The sequence below is a fragment of the Pyrgilauda ruficollis genome, unplaced genomic scaffold (assembly GCF_017590135.1).
Source record: "Pyrgilauda ruficollis isolate IOZ18807 unplaced genomic scaffold, ASM1759013v1 scaffold154, whole genome shotgun sequence".
In the NCBI taxonomy this organism is placed as follows: Eukaryota; Metazoa; Chordata; class Aves; order Passeriformes; family Passeridae; genus Pyrgilauda; species Pyrgilauda ruficollis.
Genome location: NW_024514099.1, coordinates 374279 through 390909, shown reverse-complemented (window position 1 = coordinate 390909; position 16631 = coordinate 374279). Strand labels below are relative to the sequence as shown.

At 37.8% G+C, this 16631-nt stretch overlaps 1 protein-coding gene across 1 annotated transcript in view; it reads left to right on the top strand.

Moving 5' to 3' along the window:
* The window catches only part of MGAT4D (MGAT4 family member D), a 35637-nt gene extending 21202 nt beyond the window's left edge, over positions 1-14435 (top strand). The window contains exons 8-15 of the mRNA XM_041461786.1: positions 3481-3592; positions 4144-4274; positions 8260-8367; positions 9206-9399; positions 11064-11142; positions 11250-11328; positions 12336-12448; positions 13350-14435. Of these exons, the coding sequence (XP_041317720.1) occupies positions 3481-3592; positions 4144-4274; positions 8260-8367; positions 9206-9399; positions 11064-11142; positions 11250-11328; positions 12336-12448; positions 13350-13376 (843 nt within the window). The 3' untranslated portion in view covers positions 13377-14435. The remainder of the gene's footprint in view (positions 1-3480; positions 3593-4143; positions 4275-8259; positions 8368-9205; positions 9400-11063; positions 11143-11249; positions 11329-12335; positions 12449-13349) is intronic.
* Positions 14436-16631: the final 2196 nt, after the last annotated feature.

Here is a 16631-nt window from a genome sequence, read left to right as displayed (position 1 = left end):
GCAGCTGTTCCTGTAGCACAGATGCTGGTCTGCCCAAAAGCTACTCTGTAGAGTGCAGGTGTAAAGAATGAACACTTGCTGCCATAAACTTTGTTATGTCCTCCCTCTATTTGGAAGTCTTGTATTAAAGGAAAGCAAACAACTTAAAACTACTTTTCCTTAGACTGGTACAATATTTACTTCAGTAAGCTTAAGCAAAACTTGAGCTAGGTTAGATTTTTATTTAGTTTAGTCATGAATAGTATTGATTGAGTGGCTGACACTAACTCCCAAACCTTGAAAGAAGATATGCACACATAATTAGTCTTGACGTCTACAGAACAGTTGATGTCATGAGTCAGACAAGACCTTTGCTGAATAAACACTTGTTCTAGGATCGTGCTGAACCAGGATTTAAGTAAGTCTTTTTGTGAAGTCCATTGAAGCTAACAGGCATACACTGGGGATGAACCTTAGCCACTGATTACCCACTGATCAACTTATCTACTTAAATCTTTTCCCCACCCCGCCACCCCGAGAGAACTTTGGGGTCCTTGTTTCCACTTTCACTAAACCTCCTGGCATTCACCAGAGACCCTTGAAGCACTTACAGTAATGGGATCATAACATAGCCATAAAAGCAGGCAATCCAATCCCAGCCTAATAGTGAGGACATGCATTAGTTATTTCTTGTCCATGTGAACTTAGTTCACTGCAGGAATCAAACATTTCAAATCTGAAAGAAACACAGATACAGCAGTTTTTAAGTGTTTTCTATTAGCACAGAGATGAAACAAAAATAAACCATTAAATAAATCTTAGGTTCTTCAGATAAAATCTCTTATCAAGTTCTAACTTAACTTGTAGTTGTTTCCTGAACTACTGCTACAATTTTTTTATTACCTCGTATGGAGGCTGGGAAAACTTTGTGTATTTATATATTAGATATATATATATACACTAGTAATATATATTGCCAGCAGCACGTCTCTAATGGATTTAAAACCTGAGCAATATCTCAGTGAGATCACTAGTACTCTTTATATGGACTTATTTTTTTCTTCTTCTCACTAGACTCTAGGTTGTGCCTGCTATTTGGTAGAGCTCCTAAAAGGAGCTCCACAGTTTTCACAATTCATTGTTAGTGAGACAAAATATAAAAATACTCTAATAAAATTCAGGAAGGAAGAACCTTCCTGTCTGATGCCTGAACTTTCATTGTATTCTTCCACTTTTTGTTACTACTTCATTTTTACTTCTCTTATACAGACAACCTGCATAAGAAAAATGAAAGGAAACCCATTTGGTACCTCTCATGTAGTAAATTTTCATAGTCTTGCTGTAGTGGATGTGTATTTTTTCATTCAAAAGCACTGATGAGAGAAGGGAAGTTAGCTGTGATTATCTGTTTTGCTGGCCTTGGCAATGGGGCAAGTGGACTAGGCAGTTAATATCTTAAATTTCCTGATCCAGCTGTGTGCAGCTGCACAACCTCCTTTGGTAGATAAGAGCATATGAGAAAACAAGTGGCTGTAAGCTGAAGGCAGGAAAAAAAATCAAATTAGAATTTGGGTACAAAGTACTAAATATTCAGGATAATAAAATGTTGTACAACATACTGAAAAAAAAGGATACTGGAATCTCTAAGCAATGAGAGAGTTTCTTCAAGATGTGCTTAAGTTGAACACAAATTACAGGGTTAAATAAATAACTTTAATGGCTTGTGCTACATGGGATATCAAACTACATCCTCTAATAATCACAGTCAGCTTCAGGAAAGACCATCTAAGACTTCAAAATTACTTTCTGTTCATAACCACATTCACAGTCACTTTGCATCACAACCTCTGTGTTTTCAATCTTCACTGGTTTTGCATACTTTTCTATGGTGTTTCTCAATATGGTGGCCTCCCTAGGTTTTTGAGATACTCCAGTCTGCTTTTCATCCTTTTTTGGTGCCCCTCAATTTCTCTTTAAGGATTCTCTAAAACCTTCTTTGATTCTTTGCTCTTGTCCCTTTACATCTTGCTCCAGGCTAATGCTTTGAGCTCATTTAATTTTATGCCAGATTTCTTGTAAATTGATGTTTGGGTTTGGGTTTTTTTCGTTGTTCTCTTCTGCTTAACTCTCAACTCAGCTCAATCCCCAGATCTCAGAATCTGTTAAGAAACATTAATCTTGATCAGTTTGTCTCTATCTGTGCATTTTTTATCTTACCATCAGCAAAAGCTGACAGGGTCAAAACAGATCTCTTAATCTCATTTTTCTAACTTCATTCTACTTATTCCTGGGTTCACTATTGCCAACACATTTCTTGTCAGCCAGCCCTACACTTGTAGCAGTGCAGAAATTCAGCTAAAACATCTGGGCCTGATCTTTCAAACTCTTGATGATGACCCTGCTGAATCAGTTGAAGACCCAAAACCAGCAGGAAATCATGTTTTGTTTGGCTGGGTTTTTTTCCTCAAAGGATTAATTTTCTAGCTGTTTAGTTTTCTGAAGCCAGTTCCAGCACAATCAGACACACAGCAGGGCCAGTGAAGTACAGCAGTTAGAATAAATTACTATGTGATTACACTACACCCCAGCAATATTTTCCTGAAGTCTTAGCCTCCTCTTTCTGTATTTTCACACCCATACTGAATTCAAACCATTAATTACTCGCTCCTAAATTATTTCTGGAATACATTTATTTCCTTTGTGTCATTGCCTCCAATCTCCTTGTCTGGGTTCATAAACCTCAGTTTTAGTAGCACAAACAGCTTCTGGCTTTTCAGATGCCCAGTTCTTGTCTGAAAGCCAGGCAAAAAATGAAGCCAATACCTTTCTAATTTCCTTGATGGGTATCGGTCTCCTCTTCCAAGTACCCTTTAAGTGACTCTACTGCTGTACTCTGTGCTGGACTTTACAACATCTTGAAAACTCTATGTATCCCTGTCCTTCAGTGTGATTCACAGAGCATACCCCATAATTTCCAGTATCCCCTGGGACAACCTGGTTTCTACAGGCATCTCAGTAATCATCCACATTCCTTCTCAGTCGCCTTGTTTGAATGACAAAGTCTGCCCAGGCTACTGGAGCTTTTAGACACCTTTCCTCTCAGACAGTTTGCTCCTCTAGTTTAGCAATGCTTATACAACCTAAGAACAAACTGCTTATTGTTGTCTTCCTTAACCTCTTGTCTTTTTGCTTAATGTTTTCTTCTAAGTGAGATCTCTAAGGCAGGGAGTCCTCCTTCATCATAATAGAGAGAAGCACCCATGGTGTTATGGTCACTCCTATAGATAATTACTTAATGAGTGATACAAAACCAGAGATATATGTAGAAACTAAATACCAATCCACTTGCGGATTGTTTGGCACAGCTTCATTACATGTGGTACAGCATAAACACAACACAGTTTTCACTTGCTTGTGGCAATGTCACCACCCCCTCTGTGAACAATAAAATCACTGCTTGCCTTCTCTTTTTCTGTTGCATTCCCCCCCCCCCCACCCCAGCTGGAAGATGATATTATAGCCAAACCTGATTTTATTGAAAGTATAAAAAGCTTTGCTGCTCAACAGTCCCAAGATTGGATGGTTCTCGAGTTCTCACAACTTGGATTTATTGGTAAGTATTAAGACCTCAGCAAGATCCACTGCATTGGAGCTATGTAGATCAAAAAGGTCTCAGTCAGAATCACGTCACAAAGCATGGAAGAAGTTGCATATCAAAACTTCCTTGGTTCTTCAGGAAATAGCTCACTGAAAGTAGTTTACTTTTTGTTCTCTTTAAAACTGTCTGGTTAATACAGAGTCTCTTCAGCACAGAATCTATAATTGAGTTCCCATAAGGAGGAAATTTTTCCCTCTCAGGGAACTATGTGCCCCTGTAATGTGTAGTTCTCTTTTCAAGAACAGAATTTGAACAATCTATAAAAAAAACCCCAAAACTTCCTTTTCTTTGTGGAGGAGAATACACATCCCATATCATAGGGGTGGATGATGAGCAACTCTTCAAAGCCAGACTCTATGTGAAGTTTTTCATTAAACATCATAATTCCATTCATGTGTGCAAGGCTGGTGTGATACTTAAATGTTTATTTAAATAAATTACATTTAAACATAAAGCTGGTGATTCCTGCATAGCAATAAAAATATAACTTCTTGTCTTGCTTTCAGGAAAATTGTTTAAATCGGAAGACTTACCACTCATAGTGGATTTTTTCCTCATGTTCTATAAGGACAAGCCTATAGACTGGCTTATAGACCACCTGCTCTGGGTTAAAGTGTGCAATCCAGAAAAGGATGCAGTAAGTATAACTGTGAGTTTACAAAGATAAATAACATTCAAACACTCTCAGTGACAAAATTCATTTTCAAAAAGTGGAATATAAATCTCTCAAACTAGACTTACTTTGGACTGACCAGAGTTTCTGCTTCTTGAGCTTTAGGATTCAGGAGTTTTAACTGGTGCAGCCAATTTCTGCTCCAGGATTTGCATGTTTTACTTTTGTGTTGATAAAGGACCAAGAAGAAACAGACAGGAGTTGTGCAGAGCAGGAGATTAAGGGGAACGGAACAAGCAAGCTTCAAGTTTTACCCTGTAGCATAAGTGACTTCTGGGGATAGCAGAAGGTTCCTGGTTTCAGACTAAGTAGTGCACTGGAGAACCACTCTGTACAGATAGGAGCAAGCTTTTAAGTCCTGCCCTGTGGGTTAGGCCAGTTCATAGGAGTTAAGAGTGTGCCTCAAGAAACTAATTTCAGTTCTTGCCTGCCTGTGAAAACAGATTAAAAAACAGAATGCTATTATATTGACATCACCTATTCCAGATCTAACATGTGCCAACTTCCATCCAATAGATTAAATACTTCATTTACGGCTGTTCCATCTTCTAAGACCTGATTCCTACCTAAAATGAAGCTGTGTTCCCAAAAGGCAGGCAGGTAGCTTGTGGAAGTCTGCTCTGATCAAGCAAAAGCAGAGTGGTGCCCCCAGCTTTCTACTGAGTTTCACTTCTGCATTTGCAATTTCAATTGCTGTGAGTAGAGAAAACCTACTGAGACAAATCAGTCTCACATGGCTCTTGGGTGGGAATAACCAGTGGCATGACCTGCTGAGACTATTTATGAGAATGCAGAAAATGGAGACTGGCACAAGGCTGGGGATCCCAGCTGTGGTACCTTCTCTGTTTGATAGGTTACAGCACTGAACTTTTCCTATAGGCATCAGAGAAGGCGAGCTGAGAGCTCCTCACTCTTTCTCCTTTCCAACCAAGAGTGTCACAAAGTAATCACACACTGTGCTACACAGGAGGGTCAGCAGAGCACTTGTTTGTGTTTTCTTTGTGACATCCTGTGGTGAAGGAAGTTTGGCATGTGTTTATGTAGAATCACAGAATTGTTTGGGTTGGAAAAGACCTGGAAGATCATTCCATTCCAACCCCCTGCTATGGGCAGGGACACATACCACTAGATTGCTCAGAGCCCCATCCAACCTGGCCTTGAACATCTCCAGGGGTGGGGTATCCACAGCTTCTCTGGACAACCTGTTTCTGTGCCTCACCATCCTCACAGGAAAGAACTTTCTCCTAACAGCTAATCTGAACCTACTCTCTTTTAGCTGGAATCCATTTCTTCCTGTCCTGTCACCCCAGGCTCTTGTGAAAAGCCTCTCTCTGTGTTCCTTTCAGGATCCCTTCAGGTACTGAAAGGCTGCAATTCCTAAAGGCTTCCTTTCTCCAAGCTGAACAATCTCAATTATCTCAGCCTTTCCTCATAGGAGGGGTGCTCCAGCCATCTGATCACCTTGATGGACTCCTCTGGATTCAACAAGACAGGTCCATGTCCTTCCTGTGATGGAAACCCCAAGCTGGATGCAGCACTACAGGTGGGCTCTCACCAGAGCAGAGCAGAGGGACAAAATCCCCTCCCTCCCCTGCTGTCCACAGTGCTCTGCATGAGCCCAGGACATGTTTGGCTCTCTGGACTAAGTGCAGGTTGGGTCACCAGCCTCTCCTCCACCAGCACCCCCAAGTCCTGGGCAGGGCTGCCCTCAATCTGTCCATCCCCCAGCCTGGACTGATACTGGAGGTTGCTCTGACTCAGTGCAGCACCTTGCATTTGGTCTTGTTAAACCTTGTGATATTCCCATGGGCCCACTTCTCAACCTTGTTAAAATTTTCAGCCTGGACTGACTATTAACATATCAAGGTTCAGCTACATTTGCTCGCTGAGACAGTTTGTGATGATCAGAGCCATCAGATCTCTGCATGGTTAGAAACTTTTTCATGCTTGCCTCCTGTGAACCATCATTCACTGCTGGGGCCCCCAGTACAAAAAAAAAAAAAAAAAAAAAAAAGCTATGGACCTGTTAGAGCAGGCAGAGAGGCCACAGAAATGATCACAGGGCTGGAGACAGGCTGAAAGAGTCAGAGCTCTTCAGCTTGAAGAAGAGAAGGCTTCAGGGGAGACCATATAGCACCTTCCAATATCTAAAGGGAGCTTGTAGGAAAGAGTGTGTTATGACAAGACAAGGGGCAAGAATCCTAAACTGGAAAAAGTATATTTAGATTGGATATAAGGAAAACATTTTTTATGGTTAGGGTGGTGAGTCACTGGAACGGGTTGCCCAGGAAAGGTATACATGCCACATCCAGTGTTTCTGACCAGGCTGGATGGGGCTCTGAGCAACCTGGTTTAGTGGAAACCTGTCCATGGGGAGTCAGAGCAAGATGATCCTTACAGGTTGCTTTGAACCCAACCATTCTGTGTTTTTGTGCAGTGGCCTGTGCCTATCACATTCAGTGGGAACTGCAGGCTGAAAGGGTGGGAGCCCTGACTCAACAAGCAGCCTTATCTCAGCTTCTGCAGAAATGACCACACCAGCTTCATGACACTGATTATTCTCAGCTGCTGCCAGAAGCAGCTCTTTGGTAGTGCTGCCATTGAATAAAACAAGACTTCTAGAGCCTGCATTATGGCAGGGGATGAATTTCAAACCCTGTCAGTAGAAAGATCACAAATTTATTTTCTTAAAAATATTTCTTCTTTATTGAAGTCTAGTATGCCTTTCAGAGAAACAGTTGACAGTAAATCAATTTACACACAATGTATTGTGGTTTTACATTGTTTTGCTGAACATCTGCTGTGGACAAAAAAAAACCAAAAAACAAACAAACAAACAAAAAAAAAAAACCACCTTAGTTTTTTTAATCGCTTTCCAGGGCATTTTGAACTTTTAATTAGAATTCCTGTGGAAATCATAAATCCCTCATGAGTTTTGATGGTTTTAAGCCAGTTGAGTGAAGACTTAATCACTTCTGGCTTTAGAAGGCATTGATATATTTAATGTAACATTTTTCTTTTATAGAACTGAAAGCACTTGATGGAACAGGTAAGCACATTATCCTCTCAAATTTTAAGGTCTGAGACCTGGAATACAGAAAAGTTAAATTATCTTCCAAAATCATATAATAATTCTGTGGCAGCACCAAGAGTACAACCCAGAGAGCCTCATATTAGCTCTTTGCTTTGTTCCTTCCCACTATGCTTTATTGTCATATTAATTACAGTGGCATGATTGTGTGATTGTATCAAACTACAATGCTCTATATATACAAAGAAAAAAATTACATTTAAAGAAGTAGTTTGCTATCATTCAAAGACCAAGAAAATACAAAATTAGTACCAATTATAGTTATTAAATTCCTTGATATATGTCATGTCCCAGGTGTAGTAAACCAGAAAATAGTGGTTGAAACAGTATTTAACAGTATTAAGTATTTAATATCTAATTATGTGATAAAAGATCCATAACTTATTATACATTAAAGCCTCCCAAACACAACAGAAAGAGGCAAAATTATGAGTATTGAAATGTAACCAGAATCCATCTTAAGAAGGTCAGTTTTGGTCAAAATAGTTTAATTAGAATGATATGGGAAGACTAAGAGTTGAAATAAAGTTTGCCAGAAACAGCTAAGAAATCAATCAGTTTCAGATTTGAGTCCATTTTTGTCACCCTGAGAATGATTAATCACATACTGTGCAGAAATCCCTAAATTACTGGTGATTGAGCCTTCAAATCTAAGTAACAGCATGAGTGAAATTATGAGATTTGGTCTAGAAACAGTGTATGTGACAGAAGGTGACTGTTAATTTAAGGATTACTCATTTAAATATGGATAGAAAATCTGAACCCATACCCTGACCTACATAATGAAATTGCCCTATGGAACACAGTTTGTCTCTCCTTGGTTAAATAATCTTTCACTCCCTTTTACTTTCTTTCTAGACACACTGTGAAAAGGAAAAGTCAAAGTTACGTATCCGTGCTAAACCATCTCTCTTTCAGCATATGGGAATTTTTTCATCATTGGCTGGGAAGATACAGAATTTGAAAGTAAGATTAAGAAATTAATGCAATATTTTTACATTATATGCTTGTGTTCTAACTTATTTCTCAAATGAATTTCAAGGACCACATCTTTGGCATTATATGGCATATCAAGATCTAATTATGTTGTTCTACAGATTTGATAAGAGAATTTTGATCTGGCATCTAAGCTGCAGGAGGAGTACTGCTCCTGCACAAATACCTTTGAATCTCTCATCTGAACAGCATTTCATGGCATGTAGGAACCCCCTTCACAACAGAAAGTTTCAGATGCTCTGCTCCATGCTAACAAAGCCATGACAATTTGTTTTGACTGAGCAGTTCACATTCCTAATATGAGCGACAATTAAGAAAGTAGGACAAAGGTGTGCCTAACTTGATGGTCACAGATTTTTAGGGAGAGTTTGGAGGGCAAACCACACATCTAATAAGCACATGAGCAATGATGAACCAGACTTGAGGAATCTCCTGATGGTGCCATCTAGACTAGCGACAAGATTTCTCAATTGGATCAGACCAGAGATTCACGTTGCCTTTAGCAGAGCCCAGCAATCACATGTTCTGGCAGAAGGCATCCTAGACAACTATGAAACGGCCTCCTGTGAAGATTTTTATTTTTAAATCTTGGCAGCTAAGAAACAATCAGTACAGCTCTGTATACAAATTGTGACATTGAGTCCCAGTGATTACACTGAAATAAATATTCTATATGTATTAAAAATAGTTGGTGTATTTTTTGACACTGAGGTGATTATTTTCTGGAATAGCTTCCTGTACTAATTACAGATATCAATGCACTTTTTTTCCATTGTATGAGTGAAATTACATTTCTTTATATCAACAGGATAAAGATTTCGGAAAAAATGTGCTACATAAAGCACATAATAATCCACCTGCAAAAGTGGACACAAGCCTAAGAATATACCAGCAATATACCTTGGAAAAAGTTTATAAAGGACAGGACTGTTTTTGGGCTTTAACTCCAGTGGCAGGTGACTTCATCAGGTTCACATTTTTAAATCCACTAGAAGTTGAAAAGTAAGTATTACATGATATGGAACATGGAAGCCTACATATACCCAGTTTGGAAATGCTTGAGTCCATTTGAAGTTATTGGTGCTCAACTGTTTGCACAAACCTTGTTACTAAAAAAATGCATGATTTGCTGTTTATCTGCTCTTGAGCTCCTCCTCCTGAAATACACGTCTTCATCAGTAGTTAGCTTCTTATTTTTTTTTTCTTTTATTTCTTCAGGTAAATATTTTACATGATAATTCTCAAAGGAATTTGTTTTTAACTGATGACTTTCATCATTGGTGTCAGTGAAAGCTTTATTTGTGTAGTTGCCAACAGAAAGGATGCTTGCACGATGTCAAGTCTGTATCTCCACCTAGTGAGCTGCAGTGAATGACAGTTGTTACAATTAACACTGTTGTCCTGTATTAATTAACTGGTTCATGCTTTATGAAACCTGGATACGTTGTAGTTTTGCATGTTCCTGTTATTGTGAAGCTGCCTTGGATGAAGCTCACTTACATATGGTATTGTCTAATGGCTGGTCCTGACACCTTGAGAGGCTACCTGGAACAGAGGCTAGACAGGGTTAAAGGAATAAAGTAGGTATTTATTAAAAGGCCTTCAAAGGACAGTACCTTGGGCAGTACATGAGCCTGGCCAAAACTACACCCAAGATGGACGATGGATCATGAGTTTTCACATTTTTATAAGTTTTGGTCCATTTTCATATTGGGGTTAATTGTTTAATTACAGCTTCAGGTTCTGAAGTCCCATCCTCCCAGATTGCTCGCCTCAATTCGCTGTTGTTTATACTTTTTGGGCCTGAAACTGCAACTTGGTTCTCAGGCTGGAAAAGGATTGTTTTGTCTAACTAAACTGTGAGGAGAACTTGCTAACACTTTATATGAAGTTCAGAGTTATATACTAATGCAGTACAAAATCTGGAGAATATGAAGGTTAAAACTTAAGGCATCAGTCCCAGCCCCATTACGTTGCTAGTCTGTGAAAATATATGGTAAATCCTATAATATTTGGTGGGTTTAAGCTTTGAATATTTGATATCACAGGAGAGAGTTTGATGATTTAAATTCTTCTAGTTCTTTTTGAATCTAAAACCCTAAGAACTCTTAATGGCAGAAATTTACAACCAAACAGGGATTTTTATTCTTATATGTTTTTGCTTGGACTGTTGTTTGGTCAATGTTCTTGCTTACTGGCTATAAAGGAAATTCTTTAGAAGCACCTGAGTTGACGAGTATTGATAAAAAAGGGGAATTCTCCTGGCATGTAGTATATGGCCTAGTAGAAACAGAAATTTTTGCTGCCACTCACCTTCCAGAAGGCCATTCCACTTCAGCCTTACAAATAAAGGAACAGAGCAGAGGGCAGATCTTCCTTAGCCATTTAAACATGAGTAGTTAATTTATTTGGAACTTGAGCACTAAAAAGGGGGAACACTTGCCTTTGTGGTCCCAGAGAAAGGTGGTTTAATTATTTGGTCTGTTTAAAATAAAAATACTATATTATGGTTTGGTTTATAGTTTCAAGGCCCATTTCTGTTTTCTATAGCCCAAAATATAAAAAGAAAAGGTATCTGAAACTTTCCTTCAAAACTGGAAAGAATTACTTCCCTAGAACTCTTCTGAAGTATAAAATACCTGGAAATAATACACCTTTATCATCAGGTACTTGTTCAGAAGTGGAAACATGGAGCACCCTGGTGATAAACTGTTTAACACTACTGTGGAAGTATTGCCAGCTGATGTAAGTCTCTCATTTAGAACCATATTTCATTATCAGAATTATATTCAGCATAAAATGTCATACCCTAGAAAATACTTCTTGAAATGTTATTGTTTTATTTTTTATAGGAAACGCTAAGAAAAGAATTGGTTGATAATGGAAGTAAATTTAACTATCCAGCAACCAAAGATGGATATTTAAAAATAGGTAAATTATTTATTGTTACTTAAAAAACAGTAATTTTGTTCCTACATATCAAATGTTTCTGCTCTTAATGATTTAATTAACTCTTTGATAAATTCAACTTTACAAGGTGAACTAGTAAGGAAAAGAAACCCATTGCATTACTGCGTATTGTAGTGTATGGTGTTTGACCAATGACTCTCCTATTTTGACACTCCTATCACCAATGGCAAAAGCCAAGACATCTAATTAGAAGGTGAACTAATTACAGTCCCTAAAGGGTCTGCATGGCAAGGTTTTGGTAGCTGGGCCGGGGGCTGGGGGGAATCTACAGGGGTAGCTTCAGTGAAAAGCTGCCAGAAGCTTCCCTTTTGTCCAGTGGAGCCAGTGGCAGCCAGCTCCAGGACAAACCTAAAACTGCCCAAGGCTGAATCCATCAGTGATGGGAGGTGTTATCCATTGTGGGATAACACATTTTAAAAAGGGGGCAGAAAAGCTCTGTGTATCAACAATTGCAGCTGGAGAGAGGAGGGTGAACACATAAGAGAAAAAACTCTGCAGACACCAAGGTCAGTGATGAAGGAGGGGAGGATGCCTTTCTGATTCCCCTAAGGAGGAAGGAGCAACAGAGAAACACGCGATGAACTGACCATGATCCCCGTTCCCTGTCCCCCTGCATACCTGGGGGTAAGGAGGTAAAGAAAATCAAGAGTAAAGTTTAGCGCAAGAAGAAGGAAGGGCTGGGGGAAGGTGTTCTTAAGATTTGGTTTTATTTCTCATTACCCTACTCTGATATGAATAATTTTTTTTTTTTTCCCAAGTCAAGTCTGGCTTGCCCATGACAGTAATTTGTGACTGATTGATCTCTCCTTGTCCTTATTTCAACCCACAAGTCTTTTCCAAAACATTTTTTTCCCTAACGTATTCTTGGATTTAATTTATAGTTTGTAATTAAGAGCTTTTTCACAAAGTTTGCTTGGAAGTTCTTTCATTCTAATAAATGTTCACATGGGTCTTGTGGATTTCTTAAGGGGCTTTTGAAAATGGCACTGCAGAAGGCAGCATCAATCAGGCAATAGGAAGAATAAAGGCTATTCGTTTATCAGTCAGCTCTGATTCTCCAGTCTGGGCAATACTGAGTGAGGTAAGCATGTCAATAGAAGCATTTTTATTATTCATTATTAAACAAATTTTGCTTCTTCCAATTGTATACTATTGGTAATCATTTGTCTTATTTAATTTTGAATAGAATTTTGAGTGAAAAAAGACAGGTGAAGAATTACGTTAATTATTTTCAGGAGAGAAATTAAACGTACTTCATTGAAAGTGCTGGAAATGCTCAAATGGGATGATTCTCCACTTTTGCAGTGCTGTAACTGTAGTTGCTAGGACTTGGGTTTTGACAAACAAAGATCTTTTCACTCACCATCTTCGATATTAATTACATTATATCAACATTTTCAGATGAGCCTCTGATTTTTTAGTTCTTCCAAGTTTTTCCCAAGTTTTTAAATGTCAGTAAGTCATAAATAGAAATTCTCAGCAGAAGTCACTGAAGAGCATTACTACAGCCTTAAACCTATAGCTATGATATTTTATTAAAAATCCTTTGCTAGGATTTTTTCCCTCCTGAGGAGCTGGGAGCCTCAGGAAAGAGATGTAAACAATAACTATCTGCTGCTGTGGAATGCAACAGATGCATCTTCCATTGGTCCATGTGGATTGTTTTCAATTGATGACCAATCACAGCCACCTGTGCCAAGGCTGTGAGCAGTCACAAGATTTTGTTATGCATTCTATTCTATTCCTATTCTTTGTAGCCTTTCTTTTCTCTCTGTTCTTTTAGTATAGTTTTAATGTAGTATTTTAGTATAATATATAACATAATAAATCAGCCTTCTGAAATGGAGTCAAACCTTGTGTCTCCAAACACAGAGAGTTCACCTCAACAGAACCGTAGCCATAGCTGGAAGAAGGGAAAAAATTAATGTCGTAGGCAAAGCTCCTACAGATTTTAGAAAATAATACACTTTGTTTTTTTCCAGGTACTTATCAAGACATCTGAAAACTGAAAAATATACCTTTTTGATGTGTCACTTGTTTTGTATTTCTTGAAAACAAGGCTGACTAAAACAAAACAAAACAAATCAAAAAACAAAACAAAACAAAAATACTGGGTCAAAAGATCAATTCCATACCCATTTAGTTATTAATACTATGTATTAGGAAAGAGTTGAGATACATCTTAGATCTTTATATGACAAGGTATATGAAAAGAATGTTAGTAATTTCTAGAAAATGTTCTTGCATAATATGTCATATATAAAAATCTCACCTTAGTTTGGCAACATTAAATAGATATTATTACAAACAATTGATAAGGCATTACAGCCTGCCTCAGGGACTAAAGCATAAAGAAGAAGTTTCACCAGAATTAAAAATAACAGACATTTTTGAAAAATATTAAGGACACGGCGTTCAACTCCATTAAAAACTCTGGTCAATTTTGCAGGGAAATTAGAACTGAAGGAAAAGTTGTCAATATTCATGCAAGTATTTAAAGTAGTTCAAAGGAACAATTTAATGTTATGAAAATTGATCTCAAACTTAATATAAATGTGTTTCAGCCTTAATGTAGCATGTTATGTTCAATATTTTTTAAAATGAAAATTGCCTACAAATTATCATTTGAATAACTTGAAGCTTAAATAGGTTTTTTTGGAAGATTGTAAAACTTCTCAGTGAATTGTGCATTGAATTAATTACAGGAAAGAAGAGTATTATGTGTAACTATATTTTTGTAAAAAGAAAATCTATTTAAATAAAATTTTGGATCCTGGAATTAGATAATCAGCGTGCACTGATATTTCAGTCCTTGCCACAAGTTCAAATTCAACATAAATTTGAAAATAAAGAGTAAACCACAGTAGTCTCATTTGAAAAGTTTTTGGGAAATGACAATCTACCTTGGACATCTACCTGTTAATGGTCAGAATTCTGGAATCACTTCCTTAGCACATGAAGCACGACTGCACCCTCATTCCCCTGCACAGGCATTGCATCCTGACAGTAGGAAATAAACTGCAATATGTGGATTTGTATTGAATGGGTTACATTAATGTAGAGTTGTATTCCTAATGCCACAGTGTTTTTCCTTTAGAATGAGATGGAATTAATTTTTTACATCAAAACAGTTCAGAAGAGTGTTTTTTCCAATGACAACCTCTATTAATATTTTGATAATATTGCTTAGAAGTTTATTGTTTTTTGGTTTTTTTTACTTTATTTATTTAGACTTTTATGTACAGGATTGTTTATATACTGTGGTGCTATATATATATGTGCATGTACAAGTATGTACATACATATATTGGAACAAATATTGCAGCCTTCATTAGGTTAGGAATTTAATGCCAGTTAAGAATTAGTGCAGTAATCCAACATGCTTAGAGGTATACTGGGGAACACCTTTGTTCCTCAGCACTTACAGTGAAAACATAAAACCTTATTTTGCCATTGCTTTCTCTGCAACAGATTCACTGTTGGGAGTAGTGTCTGCACTCAGGGTGCCTTACATTCACTTGTTACAAGGCAGTGTCACTAAGGAAGAAATTCCATAGCAATTATTTAAATCAGTGAAAACGTAGAATATGCTAAAATAATAGATTTTTTAACGAAAACGTCTCATTTTCACAGTGAAATGAGATTTCTCTCTAGTTGTTGAAGCGTACTTTTAAGCTCATCAGAGTACTTGAAATTGTATTAGGAAATGACTGGACTTAAAAAAAAAAAGAACTAAATAAAATTTTCCATTCTGTGATTCCAGCTTGGTGCTTCATTCCTTGTTTCTGTTTTTACATATTTTACATAACTGTAAATCAGAGAATACCCTTCTCATCACTCTGATGTAAATGAGGTTTTATCTGATGTTGCAAATAATTAATGCTTCACAAGAACCATTAATTCTTCCCCGTGCTTTCACAAGAGCAGAGGTTTCTTGCACAGTCTACAGAACCACAGCTCCACTATAAAATCAAAGGAACCTCCTAAGAGGAATTCTGGATTTTCACTGAAGAAGCAATAGAGGAAAAGCAAGTATTCCAGCCCCAGGAAGTTTACGACAAGGGAGTGCAGTGGAAGAATACTTCAGCAACAACTGAATGCTGAAACTGTGTGCTATTGGCAACAGCCATCACCAGCGAGTGAATGAGAGGGGTTTGCTCACAAGGAGTGGTTACGGAACACCTGCAGCTTCCTTTCCACCTTGCAAGCAAGGTCTTACCTGTGGTCTTCCATGTAGTAATCTGTGCACTGAACCTTCCCACTCCTTGGCTGTGAGGCCAGATCAAAGGCTGAATAGAAGCCTTCCCACAGGAAGGCATCAGTTCAGGTCCAGGGAATAAGGAACTTCCTCTAACTTTATGAGTGACTGCTTTTGAAGTCTAGGCATTGTGATTGTCACTTACAAAACCAAAGGTTGTAAACCGTAAGTGAAAAAAATAACTCCGAAAAGAGTTTCCACATTACAAACCAGATCACCAGGCTCACTGAGTGGGGAATTTTACTTCAGTAATTTCATGTGGTTTAAAACATAAGTCTCAAAAATGAGGTCTACCTCAGGCTCATTTTACTAAATCATGTTAAATGTCTGCGTGGTAAGAAACCACAATTTTCAAGCTAGTTCTGTTACCAAAATCCTCTGAAAACATCGGGAAAAATAAGACTCACTCAACACTCACCTTTTTATTGTTAGGGAGTAAGGCATTACTTTATTCTTGGCCAAGAGGTGTGTGCAGCTGACAGTTCTAGCTTCCGTGCTGGGACAGATACAAAACTTCCTCACTTATTTATATATTTTTAGCAAAGAAAGGAATTAATGCTCATTGGTTCCAAGTTACATAATTCTCTTCATTCATTAGTATTCTGTCCTCTATTGGTTTCATGCTCTTCATGCTAATTTGTTCCATTTTTTTTACTCCTTTTATAATCTTTTTCTCAGATGATAAGTTCCCAAATTTTCAGGCATTAATGCTGTCTCTGTCTTCTGGTTACTTCAATATCCTTGAAGGGCCACAAACTTAAGATCCCAGTTGTCCAATCTTTTGTTCCCTTTGGCTCTCTGTATTGAAGCTTGTTAGGTTAGTTGTAGCAAACTTAAGGTTTCACTGATTTAAGGATCACAGTAAGAGCCTGTGAAGAAAACTAGTGCTGGCTAAAAGCAGGCATTGCTTACAGTTAATGAAAACAACTAATTAAAATTAAGAAACATACGACTTTCAACAGTTCAATATTAATAATGTTTTATTCAAACAATTTTGATTTTCACT